Raw genomic sequence first — 18326 nt, 5'->3', positions numbered from 1 at the left:
CATCGTGTTTGTTTCATTTCAAATTGATTGTGGTGGTGTATAGAGCCAAAAAAAATTAGAATTGTGTCAATGTCCCAATATTTATGGACCTGACTGTACTCCTATTTGGGACAATGATAATCTGCAGGAGCTGAAGGGGTTAAGCATGCTTAACATCAGAAAGAGCAGGTATCACAAGACTGCACCAATTATATACTAATACTATGCTATAATCTTTTCAGTATTTTCGAGCGGAATATGCCATGACTATTTAGGTCTTTTACTAATAGATACAATTAAGACCTATCCACCCAGTTTAGAGAAGCCCCTTTGCAATGAGGTGTTGCAACCTTATTTCAATCTATAGCGTTCGTTAACAATACAAAGGGTCTAATTTCCAATCTCTACTCCAGTAGTCATCTATCTGCTTAAAGCCTAGTACACACTATCAGTGTGGGTTGAACGAAAATAAACTGGCAGCTTTAGTTGAAGCTACTGTACTAACAATCCGACGTTAGTACAGCGATCTCCCTCACTGAGCTGTTGTGTTCTGACAGGGGGACAGCCCCCCCCCCCCAAGGACAGCCCCCCTGCCAGAACACTCCGGTCAGTGCTCTCAGCCAATCGGGAGCCGGTCTGCTGCTGCTTTTTCAGCAAGCACGTCCGTCAGAAGCCGGCCGAACGGACGGTTTTTATTGAACCGCCCAATGTTCAATAAAAATGGATGGAAAACTTAGGCGATTTAACATATGAACAGTGGACATATATACCGGAAATACTTCCCCAAATATCCCTATCGCCCTCCTAAAAACTAGCCTAATTATTCATACTTCACAGGTCACACTGTGCAGCCTAAAAGCTATTTCAATTTGGCCATCACCCAGATGCCTCGTGCCTGAGATGTGGGCTGTCTACATGCACCTTTTTGCACATGCTGTGCCCACAGTTACATACAGATACTGGACAGAAATTCTATCTACTATAAAATATTGTCTTCCATATGTGCTTTCAATTTGACCCAAAGTTATGCTGGTTAGGCCTTATGAATGAGAAATCAATACCCTCCACAACTCAGATACCAATACATTGTTGCTTATTTTTGGGTCGTGAGCTAATCACACAGCAAAAGATAGCTCCTTTGCTCCAGACTCATTTTATTTGGTTGAAATAATTAATGACACTTTAACAAGAGAAGAATCAACATATGCTAAACGTTGTTCTGCCAAGTTTGATAAATTATGGGGAGTATGTTTAAATACTCCAGGATAGCCTTTTGGGCAGATTACCTACCGGAAATTGCTTCTCATGTATTTATCCTTCCATAGTTCATTCTGCTAAAACAATAGTAATCTTGTGACACTTGACTGTCCTTACTGGTTCTTCAAGTGGGATAAATACCTTTGAAATGTGGGTATGGCTAGAAATATGAAATAACACTCCCATATGTAGACTGTTCAGATAACCTAAAAATGACACAAGAACTTTCCTTTTTGTACAAACTTATTTTATTGTTAAAGCATACATTTCTTTGACAAACATTATTCTTATGTAACAATTCTTTTTGTCTTATAATCACCTCATGCAGTTTTACCAGCAACTGTTTGTTACCTATGTGAGTAACCCCGTTGTTGGGAGTTTGAAAATTGTAGGTTTCTGTTTGTAAACCTTATAAAACACTTAATAAAAATGATTAAAAAAGTGGCCTAACCCTTAAAGGTGTCAGTACTGTATATCTATATACAATTCATGCACATATGTTGCAACCTACATATATTTTATATGAGCCAGTTACAATATTTTTGCCCTCCCCCAGGATGGAATCTTTAGAAATAAATATAAGTAGACCCATAAATGCCATTTGTTTGTTGTTCCAGTATGAGTCAGACATTATCTTTTACACCCCCCCCCCCCCACCCCGCCCAGTTATGAACTTTAGATATAAAAGGTAAGTAGACCTCAAAACGCCAACTCTGCCATTTGTTCAATGTTCATTCAAAAACTAACAGGGTCAAGCTTTCTGTGGCGCATGATAGATGTCCCTGGAGGACATCAGTCACACCTCCTGGCTGTCAGTTACACAGATTGACACAAAGGCAGCCATTTTATAAGCAGTGTGTACAATATCAAAGTACAGTACTATCATAGCAAAGTATAGGATGTTATAAATAATTTTATGAGAAAGCATTAATGCTACAGAAGATGTTGTAGTCCCATTACCCCCGATACATATGCAGATCTTTCTCAGAATCACCTGGAGAAGAGGTAGAGAAGGTGGAACATATATATGTTATTTAAGATTCAAATGCCAAAAAAACATTCCTGAGGACATCCAAGTTATTGCACTGGAAGAGCTTATGAAGACTGTAGGAACAGAGAATGCAGGTTTTTAAAGAATCCAGATGTGAACCTTGGAAATGGGGCTCTAAAACAAAGCAACTAAGGAAACAAAAGACTTTACAACTTGATCAGTCCAAGAATAAAGCCACCTAGGCAATCTTCTTTGCCACAAATCCCAGAAAGTTCCATCAGTGCTTTTTACACTAACATGCATATCAGCTATTGAAGTCTATTATTTCCAAGTCATTAGACCTCATGACCTATATTTGTTGTGAACCCCATCTTTTGTTGATGCAGTTTTGCTGTGGAACAGAAGGTCCAGAAGACTTAATCCAGGGACAGTAATATAAGCATGGATATTGAGAGCTATACAAAACTACAGTAATCAAATCGAGGAGACAGCCAGTGGTTACAAAAGTTAAGTGACTTTGCTCTTCTTGTAGGTCATAAGATAACATGAAGCACCAAATTACACATTTCATCATTATATTACACATAATGGGATAAGGTTTGCATAAACCAATAGCATCAGAAGATAGAGGTCCTGAGTTTTCATCTGCAAGAAAGTGGTTTCTGCTTTTTTCTAGGACATTTACTTTACCCTCATTGTAAAGTTTTTGTTCCTCCAGCAGCTAAGACACTCAGAACAATGAGGATAGCTGATGGTAGCAAAGTGTGAGCACTACTATATTTGAGGTTAAGATCTGCCTCCACTGGATAATGATCACTGACTTTCAGGGCCTGCAAGATAACATAAAAAGGGATCACTGAAGAGACAAACAACATAAAGTACAATGAAAAAAATGAGTGCGCTATCCCTTTAAAATGGATAAACTAACCTGTGCAACCAAATATATTACATATACAAAATTGCATACAACTGCATCTCATAAATTCAAGTGCATTGCTAAAATACATAAATGTGCAAAATAAATAACCATATGATTAAAAAACGCCATAATTAGTGAATTCATATTAAATGTCCAAGTGCTTTCAAAGTGCTCAGTGCTCCGAACGTATATATAAAGTGCCCCAGTGCAAATAGGGTGCTCTTCTAATAAATATATTAATGTTGGCCTCTTACCAGACAGGGGAGATCCTAAAACAGAGTTTAACATATCTCCTGGATAGCACCATCAGGCATCTGGTTAGCCAAATAACCCCATCATAAGGTATAGCTGCAGTGTCCCCACTGCTGGCATGTATGTCTGATATTTTGCTCCACGTTCAAACAATCAGCTAGGCATATTAAACATAAGAAGGAAAAGCCACATAGCGTAAAACTAGTTCAAGTCCAAAAAAAATTCCATTGTTCCATACAATGTTCTTTTCTGAGAACAGCAGTAGTCCATGTAGCAGGCTCTAATGGCACTGGCCAACGTACAGTATAATCATACAAAAAACAAAACCGTGGATGGACATAAAATTGATCTGTCATCTACATAGATAAGGCAACAATTTAGTTACTAGACATTGCAGATGAGAAAATGTACCTAATTAGGAAACAGAGATAGAGATGAGAATATGTAGCTTATCAGATCACAAGTGGCCAGTGATTTAATTAAATCTTACCTGAAGCTGAATTCTAGGTGTTTTTTTTTTTTTTTTTTGCAGTTATATTGGGGCAGCTTGGACTATGTTCTATAAATATACATATTCTATACTTGGCAGATCCCTGTGAAAAGGGAATATCACTGTAGCTGCTCTTACTACAATGATCCTAGCTATCTTCCAGATACTGTGCTGAGCAGCTGCCCTGCTGCGTAGAAACCACAGGGAGTTGCTCATTAGCCACGGGCACCAATCAGAGAATGCCTTGTATTTTTTCAAGGTGTTCTCTGATTGGATGAGGCTGAGATTGTGATGCTACTGCCCCACCTCTCCACCTCATCCAATCAAAGAATGAGAAAATACAAAGCCTTCCTGTGCCATGTGAGTGACTGCCCTGTGCTATGCAGCAGGGCAGTCAGCAGCTACTACAGTGAGTCTCTGCATCCACGGGAATCGGCCAGGTATGGAATATGTATACTTACATTGGTCCAGCTTAGACCAATGTATGATGTAACTGTATGTCTAAAAAAACAAAAACATTCAATAAAAATTATTGGAAAAAAAAAGTTACACGTTACACCCTGAATACGGGTGTAACATGTCACCAGCAGCATCTAAAGTAAATATCTCTTAAATGGTGCACGTTTAGGAGAGATTTATTGTTAAAAAGGCTTACCTATAGATAGAAACCATACAAGGGAGTTTACTCCCACTTTAATTGGTTGATTGGGTGATTGAGTTGCTTTACTTTACACATCACCATTCCTTTTCATGCTGCCATATAGAATATGCTGGTATTGCTATTACTGGAATAGTAAATGTGAAATGTAGTAGGCTCTAGTGATAACCAAATTAACTAGCTATACAATATGTGTCTCATTTAATTTTATAAATTTATGAAAATATAGTACCACAATTCATAAAGCATGTGATCCAAGAAATAGATGTGAACCAAATAGAAATATTCTACAATTATATACATAAAAAATGTGCATATTCAAACCCTTCTGATTGGAAACAATCATAAGATCAGTGAATCCCATCACAATTTAGTGAAAAAGAGGAGAACTTTTAAATGAATGCAATATAGTCCATAAATTCATCCAACTTGAATCTTCCTTTTCGCGCAAAAACACCCAGTGACTACTGTGCACACTAAACACAATTATAGGATACTCCTTCCATATACCTCACACATGTAACCAAATGGCCCAGGAGAAGAAACATTTCTCATAGTGTAGTAAGTTTATTTATAAAAGCATAAAGGACATAGAAAACAGATAAATGGCCTCTTACATTATCCAGTGCCAGATCGCATCTGTAGATTTTTTTGGGTTTAGTTCACATTTATTTCCTGGATAACATACTTTATGAATTGTAGTCCTATATATTCATTAATTTATAAAAGTAAATGAGATACATATTGTATAGCTAGTTAATTTGGTTATTATTACTAGCGCCCCCTACATTTCACATTTACTATTGCTTTAAGTGTTTTGGTAGCAAGTTTTTAAATTTATCGTTTATTGTTTTTTTCATTTACCGTAGTTATTTATTTTTTTACCTTTAACATAGTGTTTTGTGGTGCACAGATTTAGTAATTATTTGCGATTACTGGACCTTAGTGAACCAATAGATAACTAAGCTATGCCTAGCCCATAGAATGGCTATAACAAGCATGTTCCTTATGTATTGCCTTTCTATTGAAGATTAATGAATCAGAAAGCTGAATATGCACAGTTATTAGTTTACACTAAAATATGGTTACTGACACTGTGTGGAAGCCCACTTTAGGTAGAGTGCCCAAAAAAGTTTGGTTTAAATAAAACAAGTACAGGTTAGAATCTCTAATAGGATTTATTGCTGTCTGTGTACCCATTGTGGAGATTTATTTCTTTGAGGACAGGATGTGAGGATAAATTCCCCCCATCAATGAAAAACTGCCATACAATCTAACCCCTCTATACCCTATCCAAAACTAAAACCCTAGTCCTCTAAATTTGTCAACACATAGATACTTTATTGATCTCATAAAGTCTCCTAATTTTTACTCCATACCTCAGCCTCTGTGAGTCCCAACTCCTTTGTGAAATTATAAATTCCAGCAGAATTCACCAAATTTGCCAATTCCTCACCATACACCACTATCCTGGAGAAGAAAAATAACATCAAGTTAGAGACTGAAAAAAAATGCTTTCTCCTGCCTGCAGATTACTCATTATTACAGTACAGTTACAATACAAATCAGTACAGGAGGAATAGGAGTGCCCTGCTCGTTAGAGCTTACAATCTAGAAGGGAGGGTCAAGTGAAACAAAGGTAATAGCTGTGGGGGATGAGGTGATGGAGAAAATGAAAATACAGTTGTTAGGTGTGTATGTAGGATGGGCTTCTCTGAAGAGAAGTGTTTTCAGGAATCAGATAAAAGCTAATAGAGTAGCAGATAATTGGACAGATTGGGGTAAGGCGTTCCATAGGATTGGAGAGGCTCTAGAAAAGTCCTGGAGGAGAGCATTGGAGGAGGTGACGAGGGAGCTAGAGAGCAGGAGGTTTTGAGGGGAATGAAGAGGATGAATAAGTTGGTATTTTGAGACTAGGCTAGTGATATAGTTGTGGATGGATTTGTAAGAAGTTGTTAGTATTTTGAATTTAATTTGTTGGGTGAGCAGAAGCCAGTAGAGGGATTGGCAGAGAGGAGTAGCAGACACAGAGCAATTGGTAAGGTGGATGAGTCTGGCAGCAGCATTCATGATGGATTAAAGGGGGGATAGACTATGTAGAAGTAAGCCAATGAGAAGGGAGTTACAGTAGTCGAGGTGAGAGATGACCAGGAGGGGAATGAAGAGCTTTGTTGTGTCATTGATTAGAAAGGGGCATATTTTGGAGATGCTGCGGAGGTTGAGGTGGCAAGATTAGGACAGTGATTGGATGTGGGGCTTAAAAGAGAGTTCAGAGTCCAGGACTACAGCTAGGACCTTGGCAAGCGGGCATGGACTTATAGTTGTGCTATCAATTTTGACATAGAGATCAGGGGAAGGGGCACGTGGGGGAGGCAAAATTAGGAGGAGAACCAGCGAAGAGTACAGTTACGGAGACCAAAGGCATGGAGTTTTTTGAGGAGGAGGGGGTGGTCAACCGTATCAAAGGCAACAGCGAGGTCCAAGAGTAGAAGTACAGAGTAGTGTCCATTGGTTTTGGCCATTAGAAGATCGTTTGTTAGTTTTAGGAGAACAGTTTCTGTGGAGTGTTAGGGACTAAATCCAGACTGAAGGGGACCAAGAAGGCTATTATCAGCAAGGCGGTCGCCCAGTTGGTTGTAGACCAGACGTTCAAGAAGTTTGAATAAAAAGGGGAGCAAGGAGATGGGGCGTAGTTTGTTAAGAATGGATGGGTCCAGTGAGGGCTTTTTTTAAGTATGGGGCTGACAAATGCATGTTTTAGGGAGTTGGGGAAGATGCCAGAAGAGAGGGAGAGATTGAAGATGTGGGTTAGAGAGTGTAGAATAGAGCCAGAGGGTGAACGTAGCATTTGTGAGGGAAGAGGATCCAGAGGGCAGGTGGTAAAATGGACGTTAGCAAGTAATTTAGCAACCTTGTCTATAGTGGTGGGGTTGTAAGAGGGAAGTAATGATTGTACCTGTGGGCATGAGGTGTAAAGCGTGGAGGGTATCTGAACAGTAGAGATCTCCTCGCAAATTGTATCAATCTTCTGTTTGAAGTGATTGGCGATCTCCTGGGCAGTGAGTGAGTTAGTGGGTGGAGGCAGTGGAGGACAAAGTAGAGATTGAAGGGGATGGGATGATAAGTTGTTAAGGAGAGTGATAAAATAGGCCTGCTTGGCAGTGAGGAGGCTGGAATTGTATTTTTGGAGGGCAGATTTATATTGGTTGAAGTCTTTCTGAGACTTATGCCGCGTACACACGAGCGGACTTTCCGGCATACTTGGTCCGGCGGACCAGAGTCTGCCGGACAATCCGACCGTGTGTAGGCTCCGGCGGACTTTTCCGGCTGACTTTTTCCCAAAAGCCCGCCGGACCTAGATTTGAAACATGTCCTAAATCTTTCCGTCGGACTCAGTTTCTGGCGGAAAGTACGCTCGTCTGTGTGCTGGTCCGACGGAAAGCCCGCTCGTCTGTATGCTGGTCCAACGAACCAGATACGACGCAAGGGCAGGGTATTGCATTTCGCGCTCACTGCAATAGGAAAAACACATTTTCCTATTGCGGCGAGCGCTGGGCATACCAGGCCCTTAGGTCTGGTATGGATTTTAAAGGGAAGCCCCTACGCCGAGAAAACGGTGTGGGGTCCCCCCTAAAATCCATACCAGACCCCGATCCGAGCACGCAGCCCAGCTGGTCAGGAAATGGGGTGGGGACGAGCGAGCGCCCCCCCCCCCCCCTCCTGAACCGTACCAGGCCGCATGCCCTCAACATGGGGGGTGGGTACCCCAAAGCACCTTGTCCCCATGTTGATGAGGACAAGGGCCTCTTCCCGACAACCCTGGCCGTTGGTTGTCGGGGTCTGCGGGTGGGGGGCTTATCAGAATCCGGGAGCCCCCTATAATAAGAGGGCCCCCAGATCCCAGCCCCCCACCCTATGTGAATGAGTATGGGGTACATGGTACCCCTACCCATTCACCTAGGGAAAAAGCGTCAATAATAAAACACACTACACAGGTTTTTAAAATAATTTATTTAACAGCTCCGGGGGGGGTCTTCCTCCGGCTTCGGGGGTCTTCTTCCGGCTTCGGGGGTCCCTCCGGTTCCTCTTCTCCCGGTGTCCGGTTGGTTCTTCTCCGCTCTCTCCGGCCTCTTCTCCCGGTGTTCCAGTTCTTCGGCCGGCTCCTCCGCTGTCTTCAGGCCGCTCTTTTGCAAGCGGAGGTCCGGACTTCTGGGCTTCTTGTCTTCTTCCCTCTTCTCTTCTCCAGATGTTGACACAACGCTCTCTCCGGCTGGACTGCTCTCTGAGCGCTCCGTTGTGACTTATATAGGCGGAGACCCCGCCCCCTTATGAGGTCACAGTCCCTGGGCATGCTGGGACTGTGATGTTTTAGGGGGCGTGGTCACCGGGTGATGTTGACCACGCCCCCTAAACCGTCACAGTCCCAGCATGCCCAGGGACTGTGACCTCATAAGGGGGCGGGGTCTCCGCCTATATAAGTCACAACGGAGCGCTCAGAGAGCAGTCCAGCCGGAGAGAGCGTTGTGTCAACATCTGTGACATGTGACACTGTGACATCATAAGGGGGCGGGGTCTCCACCTATATATGTCACAGCGGAGCGCTCAGAGAGCAGTCCAGTCGGAGAGAGCATTGTGTCAACATCTGGAGAAGAGAAGAGGGAAGAAGACAAGAAGCCCAGAAGTCCGGACCTCCGCTGGCAAAAGAGCGGCCTGAAGACAGCGGAGGAGCCGGCCGAAGAACTGGAACACCGGGAGGAGAGGCCGGAGAGAGCGGAGAACAACCAACTGGACGCCGGGAGAAAAGGAACCGGAGGGACCCCTGAAACCGGAAGAAGACCCCCGAAGCCGGAGGAAGACCCCCGAAGCCAGAGGAAGACCCCCCCGAAGCTGTTTAATAAATTATTTTAAAAACCTGTGTAGTGTGTTTTATTATTGATGCTTTTTCCCTAGGTGAATGGGTAGGGGTACCAGGTACCCCATACTCATTCACATAGGGTGGGGGGCTGGGATCTGGGGGCCCTCTTATTATTATTCCGATAAGCCCCCCACCCGCAGACTCCGACAACCAACGGTTTGGGGTGGGGGGGCCATGCAGGGTGCCCCCTCCCCCAAAGCACCCACCCCCCATGTTGAGGGCATGCGGACTGGTACGGTTCAGGAGGGGGGGCGCTCGCTCGTCCCCACCCCCTTTCCTGACCGGCTGGGCTGCGTGCTCGGATCGGGGTCTGGTATGGATTTTAGGGGGGACTCCACGCCGTTTTTTCGGCGTAGGGGATTCCCTTTATAACCCATACCAAACCTAAGGGCCTGGTATGACCCGCGACGGGGCTCGCAAGGTGTCAATCTCGCCGATAAAAGCGGCAAGATTGACTTCCTTTTCTAGTCCCGTCGCACCTGAGTCACGTTCAAAATGAACGGACTTGTCCATGCCCATTCTGAAAGTCCGCCGTAACTCCGGCGAAAGTCCGTCGGAAAGACGGGCGGATTTAGCCCGCCGGAAAGTCCGGTCGTGTGTGGGCAAGTCCGTCCGTTTTAAAGTCCGGTGCACCTGGCGGACAAAGTCCGTCGGAAAGTGTGCCGGACCAAGTATGCCAGAAAGTCCGATCGTGTGTACGCGGCATTAGTCTTACACCACAGACTATGTTTTTTCAGACTCCTAGTATCATCTGTTTTTTCAAGGTTGAAGGGATCAGGGCCTGATACTGTGTGTAGTGAGGGGGGCCAGTGAGTCCACTGAGGCTAGTGGCGAAGCGTTGTAGACAGAAGTGCTTAGGTCGGTGCAGGATAGGGGTGAGATTTTTTCATAGAGGGCGTCGGTAGCAGAGAGAAGATTTGAGGGTTGAGATGACGTAGGTTTCTGCGGGTAACTTTTAAGCGGTTGGAGGGAGAGGAGGTGGATGAGAGGGAGAGAGTGAAACTAATAAGGTAGTGATCAGAGAGGGGGAATGGATAGTTGGAGAGGTTGCATGGGGGGCATAGGTGGGAGAAAACAATGTCAAGGGTGTTGCCTTCAGAGTGAGTAGGAGCGTGTATCCATTTCTTCAGGTCAAGGGAGGAGGTTAAACTGAGAAGTTTGGAGGTGGCAGGAGTGTTAGAATTAATAGGGAAGTTGAAGTCACCCAGAATGATTGCGGGGATTTTGGAAGAAAGAAAGTAGGGTAGCCAGGCAGAGAAGTCATCAAGAAAGGTTGATATCGGTCCAGCGGGCCTGTAGTTCACAGCTATCCTTAGAGAAACTGGAGAGAAAAGACGAATGCAGTGTGTTTCGAAAGAGGAGAGTGACAGAGAGGGAGGTTGGTGAAGTGCCTGAAAGGCGCTGTGTGGGACTAGAAGGATTCTGACACCCCCTCCCTTGCGTCCACTGGATATGGGGGAGTGAGTCCAGAGTAGACCACCATAGGATAGGGCAGCAGGGGATGCAGTGTTGGATTCATGAAGACAGGTTTTGGTAATAGCGAGTAGATTAAATGAGTTAGCGATAAAGAGGTCATGGAGAGAGGTGAGTGTGTTACAGACAGAGCGGGAATTCCAAAGGGCACAAGAGAAAGGGAGTCTGGTCTTGGGGAGAAGAGAAATGGGAACTAAATTGTGTGGATTGCAGCTGCTGCCAGAGGGTGCGGGGTAATGGGTGCGTTGAGTACAGTTAAATGATGGAGGCCCAGGGAAGGGTGAGGGAGGTAATATGGAAGTGGGATTTATATTTAGTGGGATTTATATAAAGGGACATGCCCTAATGTCCTGGAGATTTTTTTGTGTATGTGGATTTAGAATGAGCAGGAGTTGGTGGGTGGAGTAATAAGGAGAGGACATCATCTGAGCCCAGACAAAAATCACCTGACTGGAGATGTAGGACTGGTTTGTAAAAGTGTCCAGTAGGCAAGCGGTTAATAAAAATAGGTGGAGCTTTTGTGAAAAATGAAACTGACTGTATAAAAAAATGAAACTGACTGTATATTGTGACATAAGGATTTTATTTGCACACTCTTGTATTTACTGAAAGGACCACTTTAAGATAAACTAATTATTACTTAAGCCATGCTATGATTAAATGCAGTAATATTGATTGTGATGGCATTTTAGCATGCCTTAAGTAGGTTTTATACACACAGAAGAATTCAAACACTCCAGCATTCAGGCAATACTGCATCCAATGGTATCACTGTAATGCTTCCCCAGATGCAGCCCTTCTCAGATCGGATAATGTTCAAAACTGCAAAAAACACACACAAACGGGGCACAAAAGCCTAGTGCATTACCACCAAATTGTTTATTGAGCCAAAAGTCAATAGTATACTCACAAACATAATAGGAAACGAGCGTGTCAAAAATCAACTCCAGCCATGAGGCGATAACGTCTCGCCATGTATACGACAGTTGGAAGGCTAACGCATTTCGGGGGACACATCACCTTCCTTAGAGGTAATTATAACAAGTGAAACCCCACATCCTAAATGATGCATTAGCATAGGTACACATGCATGTCACAGCTACAGCAGCCCATTCATTTGAATGGGCTGCTGTACCCAGGGGAAACATGGGGAAAGAGGTCCCAATCCTTTTTATTTTTTAAAACGTGCTACGGGGGGGGCGTGGCTTGACTATGGAGGAGTGAGGACGTGCATTTCCTCAGCTCTGTACCCACCACCGCTTAATCACCAGCACAAAGGGGAGATATCACCCCCAGAAACACAGAGAATATGTCCCAGGGACGGCGGGCACTCTCCCAGCAGTCGAGGGTGAATGGGACCAGGCAAGCACAGCTGGACGCTTTCTTTAGTGCGACCCGCGGACCGGGACATGAGGCCTCCAAGATGCCGCTGACACCGAAAGCTACGAAAGCTGCAAAGGCTGCACAGTGAGCCGTGGCCCAGCAGCAGCATCTCGTGGAATCCCAGATCCCATCTCCGTGGCTGGTGAGTGACTCTGCCCCTCCAGTCTCCCCGGGATCCTCTGCCTCACATGATAAGGGCTCTGACATGGCGGACTTCCTAGGGGATGAGGACATAAAATGCCATATCTGGTCCCTCCCCACCCGGGATGACCTAGAGAAATTTGCCACCAGGGTTGAGAAGGCCTTTAAGGAAGACATCGCCCAGCTCAAAACTGATAGCAATCAATTGGGGGTCAGGGTGGAAAACTTGGAACAGAGACTTGATGAGGCCCTGCCTGCCATCTCTATGCTCCAGGACAGATGCAATACCCAGGAACAGAAAATTGAGACTTTACTGTGTCAGTTGGATGACTTTGAGAACAGCAGCAGGCGGGCAAATATCCGCATTCGCGGCCTTCCTGAAGCCATGGCTCCTAAAGATATTGACCCTACTCTGGAAGACATATTCTGGGAAATCCTAGGGTTGCCTGCTTCAGCACCCATAGAGATTGATCGTGCCCACAGGGCCCTCGGGCCTCCTTCCCAAGATGGGGACAATCCTAGAGATGTCATTTGTAAGCTTCACAAATATACGCTAAAGGACCAGATCATGCAAAAAATGCGTGGGAAACCGTACTTTGATTTTGATGGGGCGCACCTTTTCTTCTACCAGGGCATTTCCAGGCGCACCCTCATGCAGCACAGAGCACTCCATCCCCTGCTAGAAGCTATCCAAAAAGCAGGCCTGCCTTACTGCTGGGAATTCCCCTTCTACCTGCAGGCCACCAAAGATGGCAGACAAGTTACGCTGTGCACCAAGGATGACCTCCCACACTTCCTGGCCACCCTGGGACTTGAACCAGTTGACTTTCCGGACTGGAGGGGACCGCAGAAATACCCCCTTGTTCAACTCCCTCAGTCCTGGCTCTCAGCCAAACGCAGAAGTCGCAAGAGAGACCACAGGCGTCCGCCCTCTGCCTCTCCCCTAAGCCATGCATCCCCAAGGGACTGAAAGGACACTCTCCAGCACTCCTCTCCCCGTACTTGTTCTTACCTTTCTTAATTCTCTAGTTTTTTGCTCTTTGAGAGAGGTCTAGGTCCTCAGAGGCTGCCCCTTGCCTTGGGCCCGGATATGGACTCCGCCAAGATGTGTGCCTTTGTGTGACTCCCTAGTGGAACACACGATTCTACTACTTTAACAGACAATGATCTTCCTTGTTGCCTTTTGGAGATAGCCTGGGGCTTCGGTCCCTGTCTTTCACACCCCTTAGTGGCTGACCTAGCTTAAAACAGAACCCCTCAGTTGTGCAAAATTGTTCTCCCCCCTTGTCAACAGACAAACAGCTGAGGGGTGGTGGTGGACTGGGGCTGAACCTCACGACCTTCCCTCTCATGTTGGTCTGCGCTCCCCACCTAGGCCGTACCTTACTAGGTATATTTCCTTTTTGGGACATGGGGTCAGGTTCCGGGGGCTTCTCCATAGCGGGATCGAGCCTGGCACCCGCCCCCCATGTATTTCAGGATGTGGTACTGTTAATGACATGTTGTGTTTTTTATGTCTGTTCTAATGTTTCTCACCTCTTTTTCTTCTCTCCCCCTCGTTTCCTTTCTCTCGCTACATACCTTTTTACAGGAACTGCCTCCTGCTCCACCTCTCATGCTGTGCCTACCATCGTAACACAAGACTCACCTGTCCCACGGATCCCCTATGGCTTCACCTAAGGTAACTTCCTATAATGTATGTGGCCTCTGTTCTCCATGCAAGCGTAGCAAGTTGTGGTGGGAACTGAAGCAGTTAGGGGCTCAGGTAGTTTTCTTGCAGGAGACACACTTCACCCCCTAGTCGATGCCCAAGCTGCCTGCTCACTTGTATAACCAGTGGTTCTTGAGCAACTCGCCGGTCGTGAAATCCAGGGGCACGTCTATTGCCATACATAAGTCTTGCCCCTTCCAAATCACAGGGAACAGGGTGGATCCTCAGGGTCGGTACATCTTCTTAAAGCGGACTATCGCGGTACAGAAGTTCACATTTGCTACGATTTATACCCCCAATACTAACCAACTTACCTTTATAGACAAAACTCTAGATAGCCTAGCGGATTTCAGAGAGGGCTCTCTGGTTATGGGGGGCGACTTTAACGTTAGACTAGACCCACTGCTTGACACGTCGCACCGGCGTCCCCCTCACACGCCTTCCTTAAACACTTTCGCAGATCCCTACAGACTCACCGTCTGATAGACAAATGGCGAGTGCTTCACCCCTCAGACAGGGACTACAGCTACTACTCAAAGGTACATGATTTATATACCCGTATAGAACCTCTCTGTGTGGACCATCTGACTCTGGAGCTGTTGCAGGCTTCGTCCATCGGGAATATAACTATTTCTGATCACGCCTCAGTGACGGCCACACTAGCTTTGCTGCCGGGTACCCATAGGGCCTGGTCGTGGCGACTAAATGAATGCCTGTTGGACGATGCGGCGGTGGGTTCTGGAGTCACGGATGTCCTGACCCATTACTTTAAAGAGAATACTACAGCAGGTATGAGTAAGGGGATCTTCTGGGAGGGTCATAAGGCGGTGCTGAGGGTGAACTAATCTCTTTGGGCTCCAAGCTCAAGAAGGCCCATCAAGCTGACTTCAACAAGGTACTTCAGGCCCTCCAACAGGCGGAACTTCAGCATAAACATGACGGAGACCTACCTGACATCCAGAGGTATTATAGGGCAATTGTCCTACAGAGGATACTTAACTGGCGCTTCCACACTCAATCCAAACTCTAGCGCCCCATGGCTGGCTCAGGAACACAGGGGGTTTTCGGACTTTACCTCCCCATTGATGACCCAGGCTTTAGCAGCCTGGGATCGCCTCAACACTAAACTGGCCCTGGCACCCCTTGTGTCCTCACTGGCCCCATTGGGGGGGTTTCTGCGGTTCCCTCCTAGGGAACAGGTGGCTTTTTTTCGGCCCCTGGGTGGATGATAGCAATGCCAGCTGTGGTAAACTCCTGCAGAATGGTAAATTATTACCCTTAGAGACCTTATGGAACTGACACAGGAGTTTCCCTATGGACTTTAAGCGGTATAGGCAACTTCACCATTTCATTGAGACTCATATGAGATATCTCTACCCTTACGCCCTTTGAACGCCTCTTTATAGCAGAGGAACTGATCCAACATATGGTTTCTGAACTCTACCGTCTAATTGGCTCTACCGCTTCCGCAGTTAAGCCCACATGCATCAGGTCCTGGGAACGAGACTTGAGGCTTGTTTTTACCCCAACCCAATTGGCCCACCTCTACCAATTTACCCAGTCCAGCTCTATCAACTCCAAAACCCAGGAAAAAAACTATAAGATTCTGTCGCATTGGTACCGCGTACCAGCGGATTTAGCACGAATTTACCCATCCACTTCGGTGCTGGAGGGGTTGTGGACACAGGGGTACACTCCTGCACATTTGGTGGGACTGTCCGGTGATTAGACCCTATTGGGAGGACAATGCTCCTTAACGGTCTCAGATTAAGGACATTATGGGCTCTCTCCCTGGTTCATTTCCTTCTGCACAATCCTCCCATGCCAGTTAGCCAATATAGGAGAAGTGTGTTGCCTCACTTATTGAACGCAGCTAAGTGGCTGCTCCCCATATACTGGAAACAAACACAAATCCCTGGCAGGGAGGAATGGAGGCGTAAGGTGAGTGAAATAAGCAGAGGACTGGATCACCACCTGCAGAGGTGCCCGAGACTGCTTCTCCAGCACTTGGTCAGCTTGGATAGCATATGTCTCCAACCCAGGACAAGTGTCCTCTAGCTTGGATGTGGCCCTACTGGAACTGGCAGAGTCATCCCTTCAGCGACGTCCCCTCAGACTCCACAAGTGAGAACAGAGACCTAACCTAGCCGCCTGAAGTGGGGGGGACAAAATCTTTCTCTTTCAGTTACTCATCATATTTTGCTGTGGCATCAGAGGCAGAGCGTGAGAGGTTGTGTTGGACACAAGATTCCAGATATGTTCCAGTTATTCTGTCTTCCTTTTCTTGTTCCCTATATTTTTTCTTACTTTTATCTCTTTTTACCCTGGTCCCCTGACCAATGGATGCTCATTTGTTTACACATCAGGTAGTGAGTGGTGAGTGGACATGTCAGCTGGACCAGCAGGCTAGAGAGTTTGTTACCATGACACTACTGGCCCACATGGGGGTTGGCATCGTTTTGCCACCATGGAGCAAACACTCTGCCTAATGCCACGTACACACGAGCGGACTTTCTATCCTACTTGGTCCGGCACACTTTCCGACGGACTTTGTCCGCCAGGTGCGCCGGACTTTAAAACGGACGGACTTGCCCACACACGCCGGGACTTTCCGGCGGGCTAAGTCCGCCCGTCTTTCCGACGGACTTTCGCCGGAGTTCCGGCGGACTTTCAGAATGAACGGACTTGCCCACACACGGACAAGTCCGTTCATTTTGAACGTGACTCAGGTGCGACGGGACTAGAAAAGGATGTCAATCTTGCCGCTTTTATCGGCGAGATTGACACCTTGCTAGCCCCGTCGCGGGGCATACCAGGCCCTTAGGTCTGGTATGGATTATAAAGGGGAACCCCGCTACGCCGAAAAAACGGCGTGGGGTCCCCCTAAAATCCATACCAGACCACGATACGAGCACGCAGCCTGGCCGGTCAGGAAAGGGGGTGGGGACGAGCGAGCGCCCCCCCCCCCTCCTGAACCGTACCAGGCCGCATGCCCTCAACATGGGGGGTGGGTGCTTTGGGGGAGGGGGGCGCCCTGCGCCCCCCCCCCCCAAAGCACCTTGTCCCCATGTTGATGAGGACAAGGGCCTCTTCCCGACAACCCTGGCCGTTGGTTGTCGGGGTCTGCGGGCGGGGGCTTATCGGAATCTGGGAGCCCCCTTTAATAAGGGGGCCCCCAGATCCCGGCCCCCCACCCTATGTAAATGAGTATGGGGTACATGGTACCCCTACCCATTTACCTAGGAAAAAAGTGTAAGTAATAAAACACACTACACAGGTTTTTAAAATATTTTATTAAACAGCTCCGGGGGGGGGATCTTCCTCCGGCTTCGGGGGTCCCTCCGCTTCATCTTCTCCCGGCGTCCGGTTGGTTCTTCTCCGCTCTCCGGCCTCTTCTCCCGGTGTCGCAGGTCTTCGGCCGGCCCCTCCGCTCTCTTCATGTAGCTCTATTGCGAGCGGAGGTCCGGACTTCTGGGCTTCTGGGCTTCTTGGCTTCTTGGCTTCTTGGCTTCTCTTCTCTTCCCCCAGATGTTGACACGACGCTCTCTCCGGCTGGACTGGTCTCTGAGGGCTGCGTTGTGACTTATATAGGCGGAGACCCCGCCCCCATATGATGTCACAGTCCTTGGGCATGCTGGGACTGTGACGTTTTAGGGGGCGTGGTCGACCAGGGTTGAGGGCATGCGGCCTGGTACGGTTCAGGAGGGGGGGGGGGGCGCTCGCTCGTCCCCACCCCCTTTCCTGACCGGCCAGGCTGCGTGCTCGGATCGGGGTCTGGTATGGATTTTAGGGGGACCCCACGCCGTTTTTTCGGCGTAGCGGGGTTCCCCTTTATAATCCATACCAGACCTAAGGGCCTGGTATGCCCCGCGCTCGCCGCAATAGGAAGATTTGTTTTTCCTATTGCAGCGAGCGCGAGATGCAATACCATCCCCTCGTGTCGTATTTGGTCTGTCGGACCAGCCTACACACGAGCGGGCTTTCCGTCGGACCAGCACACACACGAGCGGACTTTCCGCCCGAAACTGAGTCCGACGGAAAGATTTCAAACATGTTTAAAATCTAGGTCCGGCGGGCTTTTGGGAAGAAGTCCGCCGGAAAAGTCCGCCGCCGCCCACACACGGGCGGATTGTCCGGCACACTCTGGTCCGCCGGAC

The 18326-nt window shown here is 47.0% G+C and overlaps 1 protein-coding gene across 3 annotated transcripts in view; it reads right to left on the bottom strand.

The window, feature by feature from the left end:
- Nucleotides 1–1461: 1461 nt before the first annotated feature.
- Nucleotides 1462–18326, bottom strand: part of LOC141108313 (deoxyribonuclease-1-like 1) — a 54370-nt gene continuing 37505 nt past the window's right edge. For all 3 annotated transcript variants that reach the window (XM_073599811.1, XM_073599813.1, XM_073599814.1), the window contains exons 8-9: nucleotides 5926–6016; nucleotides 1462–3057 (exon numbers count right to left, since the gene is read on the bottom strand). In XM_073599811.1, the coding sequence (XP_073455912.1) occupies nucleotides 2920–3057; nucleotides 5926–6016 (229 nt within the window). In that variant the 3' untranslated portion in view covers nucleotides 1462–2919. The remainder of the gene's footprint in view (nucleotides 3058–5925; nucleotides 6017–18326) is intronic.

This window comes from Aquarana catesbeiana, linkage group LG09 (genome assembly GCF_042186555.1).
Source record: "Aquarana catesbeiana isolate 2022-GZ linkage group LG09, ASM4218655v1, whole genome shotgun sequence".
Taxonomy (NCBI): Eukaryota; Metazoa; Chordata; class Amphibia; order Anura; family Ranidae; genus Aquarana; species Aquarana catesbeiana.
Note: the sequence above shows the minus strand (reverse complement) of the source record. Positions and strands in the feature narration are given on the sequence as shown.